At 34.2% G+C, this 17,420-nt stretch overlaps 1 protein-coding gene across 4 annotated transcripts in view; it reads right to left on the bottom strand.

Moving 5' to 3' along the window:
• Positions 1 to 377: 377 nt before the first annotated feature.
• Positions 378 to 17,420, bottom strand: part of LOC107031443 (histone-lysine N-methyltransferase ATX2-like) — a 36,553-nt gene continuing 19,510 nt past the window's right edge. The window contains exons 23-27 of one of the 4 annotated variants that reach the window (XR_001458208.2): positions 17,038 to 17,141; positions 16,812 to 16,958; positions 14,548 to 14,643; positions 6,327 to 6,418; positions 378 to 650 (exon numbers count right to left, since the gene is read on the bottom strand). Coding sequence is in view for 1 of the 4 variants with exons in the window: in XM_015232827.2 (XP_015088313.1) it covers positions 16,817 to 16,958; positions 17,038 to 17,141 (246 nt within the window). In the remaining 3 variants the exon portion in view is untranslated. Of the gene's footprint in view, positions 651 to 6,326; positions 6,419 to 14,338; positions 14,644 to 16,811; positions 16,959 to 17,037; positions 17,142 to 17,420 lie in introns of those variants that run through there. The other 3 variants (XR_001458209.2, XM_015232827.2, XM_027919654.1) reach the window with 3 other exon arrangements.

The raw sequence follows: 17,420 nt of genomic DNA, 5'->3' as shown, positions 1-17,420 counted from the left end.
GTTGATGATAGTTTAAGTAGAAAACACAAACACACCGTAATTCAAATAGGAAACTTGCAACAAAAAAAAGAGAGATTTCAGGCGTAATCTTGACCATATTATCTCTACTACGAATAAACCGATATTAGCTATCAAATATTCTGGGTTAACCACTGTACTACTTTAGTTACAATTATCAAACTAACAACTAACTTGGAGAAAACATATTGTATCTGCTAGTCGCCAGACGACACAATACAACACCATTCTTTTCATACAATCTTCTCGAGTTTATTCAAATCATCATTTCGAATATGAAATTGATTTTTACAGAAACATGATCCACTGATATGCTTAATGTGAGAAGTAAAACAGAAAAGTAGATTGAGAGTAAGTAATAAAGACAATGTGCTATGCTTGAATCCTTTTATTGAGAGTGAAAAACGAAGATAATGTGTTATGCTTGAATCCTTTTAGATACACATAATGTCTCCCAATGTGGGATACCAACACACACTTCTCTTGAATCACATTTATGTGTAATCTACTTACAGAATCGACACTCTCAAATAATGGAATACAAATTGAACAATAGGAGCACCTGAATGATGTTAACTCCATGAGCTAATTCTTCATCTTTCCTCTTAGTGTTCTTCAAGTCACCATGCAAACTGAAAAAGTTCACTTTGTCAAATACAAGGTTTGCATGGAGTGATACAAATAGATTATGCACTTGAGGTCCTAAAAGCAGAAAGAAAATGCTATTTACGGGGCAACCAGAGATTGGAGGTTTTCACAAACTCAAAGTTATGCAGATATATATCAGATTCAATTGCAATCCTCAATTTCGATGCCAGAGCAAATAGTTGGCTGATATATGCAGTCTTCAAGTGGATGATGATAGAGAACATAAATAAAGTGATAAAATCTAGAAGAGCAATCCAAATGCAGGAAGCAAGGGGTACATCAAGAACCCATATAAAAACCAGAAGAAATATTGGAACAGATACCTAAGACAAAAACTCAACCTCTAAAGAGTTCCAAATTTAGGCTCCTCACCCCCAACTAAGACTGGGCAACGACCGGAATGGGACCACCGGACCAGAACGAACCGCTATCGGACCGGAACGGGACAAGTTGACCGGTTCGTTGACCGGTACCGGAATGAACCGGACCGGAATTATCAGGACGGATACTCGGTTCCGTGTGGTTCCACTATACACCGGGATGGAACCGGAATTGAACGGGATTGGATAAACGGGATGACAACTCTAGTTATTTTAGAAAATGATTTTTTTGAATTATGAAAATATGAATATATTTTTTTCTAAGTTTAAATTAATAGATTTTAAATTTATAATGTAATTTTTACTTAAGTTTATTTTAAAGATATTTTTTTAAATTTTTGCACTTATTAAGTTTGCAAGTTAAGTCTAATTAAGTTTTCAAGATTTAAATCTTTTGAAGTTTATAAGTTATTACTTATTATTTATTAATATGTTATAAATTATAAGTTATATTTATAACTTGTAATTTAAATAAATTAAATTTGTAATTTTAAAAAATTAAATAAAACAATACAAAACAATTACACAAATTAAAAAATATCAATTTAATTTATTTAAATTTGTACTACAAATTACAATTTCAATTTACAACTATTAGTAGAGTGCATAGTTTACGCAGCCACCTTCTAGGAAGGGTTCTATTTCAACTAAGTCTCGAATGTAATACTAATAGAGGGTAGTTGGGTTACTTGGATAGTATTAATTATTTAATATAAAATATAAATTATAATCTATAAATATATAATATAAATTAATTGATAAATATTAATTAATCGGAACCGGACCGAAACCGGAATAAATCCGGATAAATCGGTACTGTGTACACCGGTACCAAACCTCGGCTCCGTTCCGTTCCGTGTCCCGGTTCAAGATGTCGTGTTTCATCCCGTAGGCAACCGAACAGGACCGGTACCGGTACATCCGTTCTGTTGCCCAACCTTACCCCCAACCCTACCCCAACAAGAACATCTATTGTTTGAGGCTCACAAAATGAAGTTGGAAAAGGTCGTTTATTTTGTTTTGAGATGATTTTGAATTTTCATTATGTATTTTTGAAGCGAGGGTCTATCAAAAGCATCACAAGTCCACAAAAGTATGTAAACATCTGTGAGCATCTAGCCTCTCCAGACCCACACTAGGTATGTTGTGTTTTTCATCGAATGTATGTCTATATTCATCCGTTCTGTAGTGCAATTTTGAGGTTTATATTTTATATGGAGCAACCACATTGATTTTGTTTTACATTTCGGATTGCACACATCATGAGCCAAGTTTGGTATGTTCAGCATAATTATTCATGAGTTTAGCATGACTCGTCGTAGTGAAGTTGACCACTCTGTGTTTTATCCATTTTTGACTCCCAATTTGTGTATTTATTAGGTGGTTAATGTTTAGATATAGGATCTATGAGCAATTACTTGAGAGTATCTGTAAATTTAGGCCTTAGGCCTAACTCATACCCCAAAAGCTAGCTCAAAGGGAGGAGGATTGCACAAATCTTATAAAGAATTCATTCATCTCATTAACGACCAATGTGGAACTTTTGTCATTCTTCAACACCCCACCTCATGCTCCGTGCTTAGCATCTGTTGCGTTGACAATTTTAGTTTTGGGGTTCCAACATTAGGTGAGACTGGTCCTACTCTAATACCATATAAAATTATGTCTTCGGTTTAACTCACACCACATAAGTTGGTTCAAAAGGAAGGAGGAATGTCCAGACATTATAAGGAATCCACTCATCTCATTAACCATATAGGACTTTTGTCAACATTTCCAAATTAAGGATTTAGGCAGAATAAAGTTTTTCCGAGCATTGAGGCCACACAATCTAGATCAAGTATTGTAATTTTACAATGAAGTATGTTTTAGACATTCTTGAGGAGACAATAATGGCGTGTAGACCCATTAACACTCATTCGGACCCGGAGTTCAAGTTTCCATCATTTAACGGATCCTATAAGATATAGGCGACTATAGTTAAGTTGAATTATCTCACAACGATTTGACCTCACATATTTCATTTCTCGTGAGTATTGTATGTTAGTGTATTGATTCTCCTAGTGATAGTCAGCAAGATGTAGTTGTTTGCATTCTCTAGTACTTACAATCAGCCCTGTGCAAAGGACTATGAGGACCAAAATCATTTGGCAACTTCAACTTCTAATAACCTTCTACGTCAAGATATTGTGTTTTAGTGGGAGGTAATTTGGTGACTTAGAAAATCAAGAAATAAAGTGTGGTTGTTAAATCTAATGCAAAAGTAGAATATCAAGCAATGGCTAACGCAACATATGAGCTAGTTTGGATCAAAATTGCTAAGGAAACTGAAAATCAATCATATGGAACTTGTGAATGATAATTAAGTTGTCATTCATACAGTGTTAAATTCGGTGTTCCATGAGAGCACTAAGCAAATTGAATGGACTATCACTTCATCAGATAAAAGATGATATTCTCATAGAAGTTACAACGTTTACGTCAAATAATCAGCTTGTAGATAATTTCATCAAGTCAAGTCTCTCATTGATCCTCGTATTAGTTACATTAATAACAAATTTGGTAAATGTGACTTATATGCACCAATTTGAAGAGGTGAGGGGTTAGAATACTTATGTATATATTGTCTTGTATGGAAATGGATTATTGTGTAAGATAGAGTAGAACTATGAATGGGAGTTGTTGTAATCATGTGATTTGCATCTTAGTACTCCCTCCTTCCCATTTTATGTGGCACCCTTTTCTTTTTAGTTAAAATAATCTTTTTTACGCTTAATGAATGATTTCCAACAACACAAACATCTTCCCTTTTTTTCTTAAACATTGTGCCAAGTTAAACAGTACCACATGAAATGAGACGGATATTTTTCTCGTGTTTTACTGCTTACAAAGGAATCTTATTCTAATTGAGACAGAAGCTCACCAACATTCGGTAAGAGAAGATAATGACATGCCAACGCGAGAGGCACTTTATATTGGAGAAGTCACAAACAATTACATGCATATGCAGGCATGAATTATTGTACCTCGAGCCTCTAGTTCATGATAATTGTAAAGTTGTGGTCACAAAACACAATACAACTCGAGAGTCACTCACAATCAAAGGAAATTGCACGGTGGCAAGATTTTTGCCGACATTGCTGATAAATGTACATAAAGTAAATCTTCACCAACGTTTTATTGCCATGAACAAACAAGACGAGGAAAAAAACTAAGGGGTCATTTGGTAGCTGGGTTATGCAGGTATTAGTGATAAATGAATTAGTTATGAGAAAATTTAAGGATTATTTTAAGCAAGGTTTAGTTATTCGTGTATCAACAATTTCATCTTCTATGCTGCATAAAATTATATATAGATTCCCCCATAACTTATATATGTATTAATTATACAGGTTCCTAATTGCAAACTAAACATCACATAAATTCTATACACAATCCTAACCAACTACCAGACTCTAATGTATGTATAATATTTCTCCTAATTAGTTACCAAACAACCCCTAAGTGAACCTGAAAAAATTGTCTTACACCGCTATCTTATTATTTCATACTTCTCAATGTATTTAGTAACATTTCATTATTTGCTATGCCTGATGCAATTGAAAGAAAGATGAACTCTATGACTTATGAGGAATAAGTTCTCATGGGAAGAAAATAGTAGCAATAAAAAGTTCACTTAGTTAGATAGCAAGTGGTCACTAGTGCAAAGGAAGAGAGTGGATTGGGAATTAGAAACTTGAGATTGCACAATAAAAGCATGTTGTTTAAGTGGCTTGGAGATTTAGCAGGAAGAAAGGGGTGGTCTGGATCAAAATAATTGAAGCAATCTATGGTAACAGACAAGGCTGGAATCCCCCTTCAAATATTTCATACACTAGAGGGGAGTATGGAAAAGGATTTGTAAATCATGGGCCGAGTTTCAACAATTCACCAAATTGGAGGTGGGGAATGGAGCAAAAATTAAATTTTAGATTGACTTATGAACAGTTGATGAGTGCTTGAAATCAAGATTTCCTATTTTTTCAGTTGTTACAATAACAAAGATGGAGTTGTGGCTGATTACTATGCCAACACGGGATGGCAAATGAATCATAGAAGGAATTTGAATGATTGGGAAATTGATGACTTTTGTCAATTGCTCCTTCAACTGGATTACACTTGCATTGATCAGAGTAAATGGGACTCACTAGTACGGATAGCTAGTAATGATGGAACCTTTAAAGTAAAAAAAGTGTTATAGCCTTCTAATGAAGCAAACAAGATTTTGGGATACTAGTTGGTCATGGAAAGGGATTTGGAGAACTAAAACACCTATAAAGGTAGCTTGTGGTTGGATTGCAGCATGGGGAGCTTGCGTTACTCGGGATAATCTTCAGAAAAAGGGTTTTGCTCTAAGTAATAGATGTTACTTATGTGAGAAGAGTTGGAGACTGAATACCCATCTTTTGCATTGCAAATAGCTAGACAATGTTAGGAATTTTTGTTCAATATTTGCGGGATCTCTTGGATCATGCCTCAGCGAGTGAAGGAATTATTGGAGAGTTGGCAGCACCAGAGAACACGGAAAGCTTTGAAGCAAATCTGGAGAACTATACCGCTGTGCATATTCTGGACTATCTGACTACAAAGAAATAAAGCTTGTTTTGATGGGCAAAAAGACCATATTTCTAGAGTTAAAAACAAGTATTCAAATAATTTGTTTTGTTGGTGTAAAAAGTAGTTTCCTTGATAATATAGATGAAAATATGGAGTATTTGGAGCTGCTAGGGAGATGTTGTAATTGACTGTATGTATATTCCCAGCAGTCTGTTGTAACTTTTGGTTTTGGTACCTTCTTGATAGTTAGTCAATAACCCTTTATGTTATCAAAATTAAATAAATAAGTATCATATACTACATGGGTTTAGTCTTTGTTAGTATGTTAATGTTGAACCTTTCACTTATCTAGGAGTATTTTTATCAGACTTATACTCCAATACAAAGAACTTGTAATAATATTATTAATTTATTTATATTTTAATTTATTCTTCACTTCTATTTTTATTTAGATGACATGAGTTGACCTTAAATGGAGAAATATAGTCAATGAGGACTCATAGAGACGACTCCAACTTTTTTAGGACTAAGACTTAGTTATTGTCGTTTATTAAATAAGGTACTTACAAGTTAAAAACACTTACAATATTACATGCATGTCTTGTGGATTTACATAATTTATCAAAACTAAATTCAACAAGAGCTCAGTAGATGAATACATTATGAAATAGTGTGACAATTCACCTGAGCATATGAACAAATCTGAGGCACCCAGGCTAGTCACTTGGTTCAGATTCACCCTGTAGCTTTAAACATGGATGTTCTTGACGCTGCATCTGGAGTTTGATCCCCAATAAGATAAAGATATAAATAAGCAAACAGTACAGATCAAAAACAAGTTAAAATTAATGGGTTTTTTTTGAAAAAAAATACAAATTATGTTTATAAACTACGTACTACATAAAAATATTTTTTTCTAAAATTTCTAGCGAATCACTACATAGGCTATAAATATGGAACATTTTTTTTGTGTTTTTATTCTGATCATTAAAAAACAATTAGGTAAATATTTCAATTTAGCCATTTATACTTTTACTTAATCAAACTTAATAAATATCATAAAGATAATTTATTCATGGATTAAGAAGTAGTAACACCAAACTATTTAATATCATCTTGTCAATATTTATAATAATACTTTTAAATTTAATTTAACATGTAAAATTAGACGTGCCTCGTGCGGAAATTCAATATAAAACTTAAAACCTATCCGCAATTAAAACTAAAATACTATATTATCTTACACACAAGATTACGTTGTAACAAACATTAATAATGTAAAGGAAAATAATAATTATAACATCTTTCATTTATCCTTCAATCTATCATCTTTAATGTGATTTTATAATTTATCCTTTTGCTTTAAGGAAGTGTTACTATTTGATATTTTTGAGGAGCCAAATGAATATAAACATGAGATACTAAATTTTCTAATAAATAGATAATCGTCGGTGAAGGATAAATAAATTTTAAAAGGCTGAAAAAGTGAACAAATATTCTAATTCTAACGTGTAGAAAGTTCAGCCCACTTTTTTCTTTACATATATCATTTTAAAGTTCCCCTATTTAAATGTGTCACAAGTAATTATTAAAATGAAGAATTAAAAGAATGTATCATATTGGACAACATTTCAACTTATTACAAATATTATACAAATCTATTCACTTTATTTGGGTGTTCGTTAAAAAAATATACCAAAGTGATGAAGTTCAAATTGAAACTACACTTCTATTTCTATTCTAATTGCAATATCAAGGAACACATGTATTACTTCAAGAAAAGTATTTACAACTTGCAGCAAATTTAAAAATATGTCCATACTTCATATTGAATATAAACAATTAATTTATTGTTTAGGTATTTATGTCTTTGGGATTAAAAGAGGCTCAAGTCTAATCATATTCCTCTACAAGTCATCTGACACATCCTTGAACATATATCAAAAGTATAATACTTCTCGTCTTCTTTTCCCGTTCACTTCACACATCAAGGTGCGATAAAGTTTTTAAGGTCTTTATGAACTTACAATGACATACGAAATTTGGATTTTATCTTCAAGAGATGGTAGTATAGATCTTTAAGAGTTCTTTTATTATACCTTCACCAATTTCACTAGAGAAAACTTGCATGAATACTCTCTGTACTAACAATACTTATAACAATAACTTTACAGAAACATATACAACAAAGTTTAAAACATGTAGTCAAAAACAACAATTAATGGCGGTAATAAACATATTAGGCGTTGTAACAATAGAATGAAACAAAAAGGAAAAAACTAAGTCCATTGAATGCACAATATCCCTTTAAGGAAATTATTCTCATCTAGTACCCGAGGTTTAAAGAAATAGATCCTCTCACGATAAAAACGATTCTATTCACAAGTGTATTGATACAAAAACAATGGTGTTATTGAGTCACTCAACAGGAGCAAAGTACACGAATATCTTATTGTGTAGAAGAAGTGCAGAATTTTCGTTGTTTTCAATTGCGTGTTATCGGAAAGTCACAAATCTTCAAAAAAGTTACAACCTTTCATAAAAGTCGCAACTCTTCATAAAAGTCACAACTTTTTACAAAAGGGGAAGGCTAGTTTTGCAAATTAAAAAAAAATCTTATTTGTGGTTGTGCCACCTAGGCAGGCCTAAGTCTTCAAGATATTGTAGTACAGGTCGTCAAGAGTTCTTTTCTTATACCTTTACAATTTCATTAGAGAAAACTTGCACAAAATACTCAATTAAGGTGTGTTATTTAATTTGTACTAACAAATACTTATAATAATAACTTTGCAAAAACATAAACATCAAAGTTTAAAACATGTAGTCAAAAACAACAATTAATTACATAAGCATAAATTAATGATTGTAAAAAAACATACAAGGATATGTAACAATAGAATGAAAAAACAAAGAAAAAAATCGAGCCCAACGAATGCAAGGTATCCCTTTAAGAAAATTATTTTCTCCTAGTACCCGAGGTTTAAATGAATAGTTCCTCCCACGATATAATAATTCTATTCACCAGTGTATTGATACAAACAACAATGGTGTCAGTGAGTCACTCATCAGGGGACAAGTAAAGAAATATTTAATTGTGCAGAAAAAGTATGCAAAATTTTCCTTATTTTAAAATAAGAGTAAGTCCCTTTATTTATAGACAACAAATAATATTGTGCTTATCAGAAAGGTCACAAACTCTTTGAAAAAGTTACAACCTTTCAAAAAGGTTATAACCTCTCATAAAAGTCGCAACTCTTCGTAAAAATTACAACTTTTCACAAAAGGGAAATGCTAGTTTTGAAAATAAAAAAATTAAAAGGAAATCCTCATTTGTGGTGGCGCCACATAGGCAAGTCTAGAATTCTCAGTGTTCAGGAAGGCGAGCGCTTCATCGCTTAAAGCGATGAAGCGAAGCAGTGCGAGCCTTCTACGCTTCACAAACTGGAATGAGTATGTGAGCACTTCAATGCTTAAAGCAAGCGCTTCATCGCTTAAAGCGTGAAGCTTGGCCTTATCGATTTTGTTCCGCTTCACGCTTCCCTGGACACTACTCTTTCACATGTATACATGATTTAAAAAATTATAAAAAAAAATATACTTTTAAAAAAGTGAGTTGGCCCGACATAACCGCCTACGTACCTGTGGGTTGGGCTGACCATTTCTAGGCCCACTAAACGATGAGTCACGCTAGACTAGCCCATCAAATTTTAAAGCATATATTGGCTAGCCCAGATGGGGTAGGCCAACCCATACAACTCTAATAACAACAAAAAGAACATAGCAATGGATTTTTTAAAAAGCAAAGAATTAATTAATGCAAAAAAAGTTAATTTTGATTAATGAAGAATAACAACTAAAAAGAACTCAAAAAATCGAGACAAAAACTGAAAAGGAAGGCAAAGAATGCTTGCAAGAAGAAAAATGAAGGAACCAAGTTTCAAATATCCAACCATTGCCCTTACTGTAATGAACTGCCACTGCATCATTTACTGTTCCGTACGTGTGGATGCCAAGCTTAATATACATAGAGTTTCAATCGAGGTCATTGGGTAGTGTGTCTTGTGACTAGTCAAGTATGCACAACGTGTACCTGACCCTCCTAGTTAGTTGACCACGCACCATCCCATAGAAAGCTAATCATACGTTTCTAGGTTAGTGGGATATAGAATTGTAGATCTTGAATTAGGATACAAGGCTCGATAGAATCATGCATGTTTTCGAACATGTAAGCTTTATGGTTGATGAGGACAACTACATGGTGTGGTATCGCCATACAAAATACACATTGATTAGCAACCACATGGATCGGGTCATTGAGGATTAAGTTTACTAAATTTCACTTAGTATTTGTCTTAGAAAATAAATTTCCTATTACTAATTAATATTCAAAATGCATGCATGCTAGACAGAGGCCTACTTGTGTGCACTAGATAGTTTTAAATGTGTAGGTGTTACAAGTAAAAAGTATTGCAGTAGATGTTGCAACGCTATTATATGAATTGGGTTTTATGCATTCTTAGATCAAGTCAGAAGTCACAAGCCACGTAAGAGGGTGGGTGGCTTTCACATATGACACAGATATGTGCCTATAAGTGAATACCGACATGCACTTGAGGTGGCACCTGCTCGTGATGGAGGTGTTGAGTGTAGAAATAGTGGCGAACGCGAACATGATCAAAACATCATATACGATGATCATTGCCCAATTGATGAGGCTGATGATGTATGTGCCGCTCCCACATAACTGTCTACTTTAATAGGTTTTGTGAGTCTCTTAATTTTAACAAGCCTATCGAATTAATTGACTCTGACAGGCTCATTTCATGATCTACCTCAACCTTGGCTCTCTCTTCTATTAAAACCAAGATGCCTACATCCATGTGCATAATAACATTGATTGGGCTTCTTTCAACATAGATGTTTGTGGGTTAGTTACGAAGAAACAATCAACGTTGAGACACTCTTATTAAAAGTGCTCGCTTCAGCGCTTAAAACATGATGCAAGTCAAGGGTCAAACGCAAGTGAGATGGAAAAAGCGCTCAGTTCAGCAAAATAAGCAAGCGAGGAGCATAAAGTGTTGCTTTTATGGGGGATGATATTTTAGGTCTATTTTTAATTTATTTTTTTTTAAACTGGTAACGTGTGTGTGTGTGTGTGTGTGTATATATATATATATGGAATTAGATCTGCACCATGACAGTGCTATCTACAATTACAAAAACCCAACAATCCTATGGACTATAGCTTCACAAGGAACCTATCATTTAGCTCTATTTTTAAAAAATAATTGCCACATTCTTGCATATTTTCTTGATTTCCATGTTGCTGCTCTTCCCCACTTCTAGGGTATCAAGGTAAGTACTTGTCTTCTCCTATTTTTTCCATTTTCTTCTTCTCTCTCTTTGTTCTCCTTTGTTTTCTGTTCCTTTTCTCATCTCCTTTTTTTGATCTTTTCTCCTTCTCTTTTTCACCTCTAATTTCTATTCCTTTTTTTCAATATTTTACCCTTCTTTTTTCTATTCTTCACTTCTTCTTCTCCTTTCAATTTTTTCTACTCTCCTCCTCCTCTGTTAGATTACTGCAGATTCTTTGTGCTCTGCTTTGTTACTTCTTCTTTTTTTAGTTTTTTTCTGTTTTTGTGGCTACAAATATTCAAAATATCTTTTTGCTAGTGATTGTAGTGAACATTTGTAGCTTTTTTAATTTAGTTCTAGTATATATTATTTACATAATATTTTTAAATTTTAAAGATTTGATTATTATGCTGCTTCTATAGAGTTTTTGGTTATTTATATATATGAGTTTAATATTTTTTTTATTATTGTATGAAACTGTGCTTTAGTTGAAAAAGAAAAGTGTGATTTGGTTGTCCCTTCCACGAAGGGAACCCTTATTGCTTTTTACCGCTTCTCGCTTTCCAAACCACTGGTTGAGATGTGGAGGGTGCAAGACGGTAGAGCTTCATTTGTGCCAACTGCTTTGTAGATTATCTGTCGATTCGCAATTAGTCTTTAAAGATTAAAATACATATTAAAATATGTATCATTTATTACAAAGAAGTACTTATAGTTTTATAGTTCTTGCATACATTAAAATTCATCGATTTTCCATCAATGAAATGCTTTCAAGCCATCTGCCTAAGACAACATCAAGACACAGGTTAAACTTCTAATAATATTTAATTCATATCAATACATGTTCAATATTAGTTTAAGTTAGTAGTTGTTTATTTAAATTAAACTTTGTAACTTCGCTTGGACCATGCTTATGACTCCACCACGACACGTGTTAGGGGTAAGGTTTGCGTACCGCACACCCTCCCAAACCCCACTTGTAGGACCAATAGGTTTGTTGTTTTTGCAGCTTCATCTTTCTGCACATGCGAGCTCTTCTTCTGATGAGTTAAACGATGTTGTTAATCTCTTTGATGCGGTAGATTTCATGTGATTTAAACGATGACCCTAGCTATGACCAAGATTGCATGGGTTATGGGGATGGTATGACCTAGGAGTGTCGAAATGAGCTAGCTACTATATACGTAATCCGCCCAAAAGCTTATGGTTGAGCTCAAGATAATTTAAATTGGGTACAATCTCAACTCATTCAAGCCTTAACCCATTTTAGGAGAATCTTCAATTGAGCCCAATTCAATCTCCAATTTCAACCCATTTTCAAAGTTTTTTTACATTGATGTAATATATGTTCCTACATAGAAGGTATAAATTATTATTCATTTTATATCTTCTAGGATTTATCTTTTCTTTTGTAACTTCTTATTTTATTTTCTTGAGTTGAAATTCAAATTGTGGTTATAGAAGTTAGATAACAATATATCAAAATTATTGAGATTAAGTGCGTTAAACTGGGCAGGTCATGAAAAAACTCATTTAAGCCCAAAGTAAACTTGGGCGGGTCAGGACTCAACCCAATTTGTATTTCACACCCCTATTATGACCCTAAGGACGACAAATATGCTAAAAGCATAAGGTTGTGTGAAGGTTGTATAAAAGTAACTAATTTGTACATATAAAGGTAAATATTACTCCCTCCGTCCCAATTTATGTGGCACCATTTGACTTGATATGGAAAAAAATTAAAAAGCAAGACTTAGAAAATTAGTTGTCTAAAAAATACACATTGATTGTTAACTCATCAAAATAAGAAATATAACAAAAGAATAATAAAAATCACCAAAAGACTAACAGTTTGAAAAACACATGTAAAAAATCAGAATAAAAATTCAAAAAAGAACTAACAGATGGTTTACTTCTTTTTGCACCTCACTTTGGTCCATTTAGACTTCCCCTCATTTAGCTTCAGAACTGTGTCTCAGAGAGGTGATTGTAGTAAAGCACATTAATTCCAATATATATGATGGAGACACTCAAAGCATGGCAAATAATGATGGCATTGAACTTATTGAGTGTAGACATGAGGACACTACAAGAGTAACATTGAACCAATTTGGATTTATGCCTTGATGGAATTACAACAAAGGCCATATCCTTACTAAGAAAATGGAAGGAACTTACATAGCTAGTGGAAAACAAACTATGGATGATATTCATTTATTTACCTAGAAAAAGCATATGATCGAACACCACGAAAAACTCTTTGGTGAATGTTGCAAACAAAAGGAATTCATGTTACATATATGAATGTTATTAATGTGAAAACAGTAGTAGAAAATTCAAGATTCCTCATAATTGTGGGTTTATACTGAGGATCAACATTAACCCTTACTTGTTTACCCTAGTTATGGATAAGTTAACTAGCATAATAAAAGCATCATGAAAGAGATTCTACTCCTACTAGTGTGGATAGTAAAGAGGAGCAATAAATTCTTTAAGTTCTAGATGTGATTCCAATTGATAATAATGTCTGACTATATAGGTTGCAATCAATCAGACGAAACACGTTCTTACTCAATTTGGCAAGAAGGTAAGATTCTTCATAGTTCCAAAATTGACTAGCAGTTTAAAGTTTAACCTATTCAAGCATTTTATTCTTTAACAAAACTTAGTCATGGGGCTTAGGATTTCCAACCAAACTACACGACTTCTCAACTCAACCTCTAATACTCTTTCCAAATGGAAACCCAAACAAAAAACAGGTCTTGTTATACATCCTTAAGCTTTATTAACTTAGCACAAAACATAGTAAAGCGGACGCATACATCTCCGACTGACTATAGTTACAAACAGTAACACACCCAAACTTCTTTTCCCAAAAGAATTACCTGTCAGCAGACTAATCAAAACAGTACAATGCAAAAGCAATTAACTGATAGATTCAAACCACTTCTACCCGTAGATCATCCTGAAAGCCATCCATCATCAAAATGATGCAAGGCACTATATCCTTAAAAAATGTCATGGTTTTGACCTAAAACGTAATTTTGTTAGTTTTACATCCACAATGCATGTTTACTTGTGAAGCATGATTTACACAGAATTATATTAGAACTACAATTTAAGGTAAGCCCGCTACATTCTAACATCCCATCAGTATTACATATCTCTGAGGGGAGAGGCAATTATTCAAGGAACTATGAGCTAAAGAAGACACATCTTCTTCAACCAGTCTTTTCCCCTCTACAAGGAGGCCTTAGCTCCTGGATATTGAAGAAAATTAAGGCTTATAACTTGTACACATGGTTGATGAACACTTCCCCAAAAAAAAAAAAAAATCGAGCTTCAGATAATGGCATCTTCATTGCATTTAATTTTCTACAGAGAATTGGGTACTAAGGAAGAAAAAATTGAATTGGAAGTATAGACAGAATAATTGGGCAATTTTGTACATAGACATTCATGATCAGAATGATAGGTGAAGGAATTTATAAAGCCGCAAAAGAAGCTCCAGAGCAACACTAGACTTGGTACAAAGGCAGAAGAAAATTACAAGTCCTGGAGCAATAGGACATCTGAACTGGTAGAAGTAGGCAAGCCGCGAGAGTAAGCAAGCAACCAAAGGCACCTCACTTCGAGGGAAAGACTTCTGCACAAGAGGTAACTGTTATTAGTATAAGGAAAACGCCATCATGATAATGAGCTGATTAAAAGATAAAGAATGAGGCTACTTTCAACAACCGGCACTTGGTAAACACATGAATCGATGCATTAGACAGACCGGAATATGACTCCGCTAAGGACAGTGAAAAATTGGGAGAATAAAAACAAGACACCAGAAACCGGATAACAGAAGGTGGAAAAGAGAAAACTCACTAATGTTCCGGTACATGGTTCCCTGTACAGAAGGTCAATGGACGGGTAGTTCTCATCAAGATCGGAATTTAAAAAAAAAAACTAATCACCATTTTTGGTGATTCTATAGTTTCACAATAACGTCACCCTCATTACAGGAAATACTAGCATATTGAAGCCGAAAGCATCAGAGCTCCGGCTTAAATTCCAAAAGGTGCCTCTAGTGGAAGCAATTACAGTTTGTTACACCACTCAAGCACTACTAATGACTGTCTTTCACAATAGATGAATTCAAAAGTTTCTAATACAAGACTTCACAAATGTGTTTAGGACTTCTGGTATAAAGTAGGGCACATACAAAACTCTTGGAATGCTGCCTCATAGCTTGATATTATAATCTAATGCAGGAGATCAGCACCCGTGGATATTGGAATATTGGAAGTGGAGAAAACAGGAAAAACTTTTACGTTCTGTAGAGCTAAATATGTCATAAATACATGGTATAGTACCTTGCTTGATGTTATAATCAAAATGTACCTCTCTAACAAGAACCGGCACGGGTCTATTTTGGGATACTGAGAGTGAAGAAAGAGGAATACTTAACTGATACACAGTATGCATTCATCTCTTGGTGTAGTAAGGGGTTCGGTGGATTAATCGAGGAGTACACAACCAAACGTGAACAGTACCGCCATCATTAAAAGTAAAATTGTGAAAGAGTTGTAGACATCAGCTTATTGAGGTGAGGATATGAACCTAGACAGGAAGGTGTGGAGGTCAAGGATTACCGTACAAGGTTAGCATGCAGCCGAGTGTTGTCACACTTCATGTGGGGGAGACAGGGGCTAGCCTCATCTCCCCTCTTCCTTTTTAGTAGTAGTATTTAGCAGTCCAGTGGTTTCTTATTCTCCGATGTGTACTATTGTTGTTGCTTCATTTGCCTAACACCTTGCTATTTTTGTTGTCATATTTTCTTGCATCACTACTTTGATATCTTCTCCTTTGAGCCAAAGGTCTGTCAGACAGAGTCTCCCTACCACAGAAAGACCAGGGTAAGGCTTGCCTACATCCTACCCTCCCCAGACCCCACTTATATGATTATACCTACACTGGGCATGATGTTGTTGTCATTAAACATCTACATTTCACTCATCTTGTGATATATTGGACTTGAGAGGCCCATTCACACCCATCACATTGCCAGTCCTACTTGATTCTATGTGTACCATTTTCATCATACCGTCCTCTGGGAACATCTACTCTAAACATCCGAAGTGATTGCATTTATGCACCGCAATTCTATCTCATCTCACCTCAACTTCACTCTTCTTATGCTAGCTAACCTTGAAATCCATATGTTGAGTCTTTTACTTCTACTTAACTTAAAACTTTAGAGTAGTTTCCATAGTTCAAGCTTTTGGTTGACACTAGACACTCTTGCTAACTTTGTAAACTAACTCAACATTGACTACAAAAAGCATACACCATAGGGACCTCATCCTATATTCTTTAGATAGCTCATGCATAACAAGGGTAAACACGTACAGAGACAGTACCGAACTTTGGTGAACCCACCATAGTATATATTCTTTTGGTCTCCTGTTATTCCTACACTAGTGACAGCTCCCTTTTATATAGCTTTATGGCAAGCTATTGATATATCAACTATGAATTTCATTATATTTTCTACACACGATAGCATTTTAAAAAAAAGGGGGTGTACTGTGAGTTGGCTGTGAGGTAGAGAATAGAACGAGCTGAACAGAATTTTCTCAAAGAGCTGCAATCGAACAAATTGATATTTCATGCTACTAACTTTGTATATCATTACTAGCCAGAACTAACATACATGTAAAACTATAGAAATAACATGACAAAGCAATAACCACCATCAGACAGATTGAGATAATCTGTACATTCATGATGATAAATAAAAAGAAGAAGATCAAGATATTTACAAACCTCTTTTATTCTCCTTCCCAATCTATTAACTCACTGCGTGGCGCATACAGCTTTGCCATTCGTTCCTCAGCTTCAGTATCATTTACTACACCTCGGCATCTTGGGAACCCACAATAACACGCAAGTTGTTCATCAATAGATAAGAATCTGCAACATGAACAAATACAATTTAGCACACAACAGATGGAATGAGAAATACTAGTCTAGAGTAAGATGAGTGAAAAACCTGTAATCATATGTCAGTTCTTCCCATTGTTCAATATCTCGTTTGGAAAATATGATTATATGGTCAATGCTGTTGACACTTATAACTCTTGAGTAGCAATTTGGCTGCACAAAAAGTGCAAGTTGTGAATTGTTGCTCAATCACAGAATGTCTTCTTAAGTACAAACAACTAAAAACACGAACACATTTTCAATTGTAACATTCTTTCGAAATAAACTCATTGACTAGGCCAATGAAATATACATCCGGATCTCACTGAGGAATCTACATGTGATTATCTATCTGATGTATTATGCTTAGATGCCACTCCATAACAAACAGGCATGGAGTTCTGAAAGGAAAGAAAGACTTGAAATTTGTGGCCTAAAAGCCAACAGATACTT

Source organism: Solanum pennellii, chromosome 9 (genome assembly GCF_001406875.1).
Source record: "Solanum pennellii chromosome 9, SPENNV200".
Lineage (NCBI taxonomy): Eukaryota > Viridiplantae > Streptophyta > Magnoliopsida > Solanales > Solanaceae > Solanum > Solanum pennellii.
The sequence above is the reverse complement of the archived record's forward strand: the minus strand, read 5'-3'. Positions and strand labels throughout refer to the sequence as shown.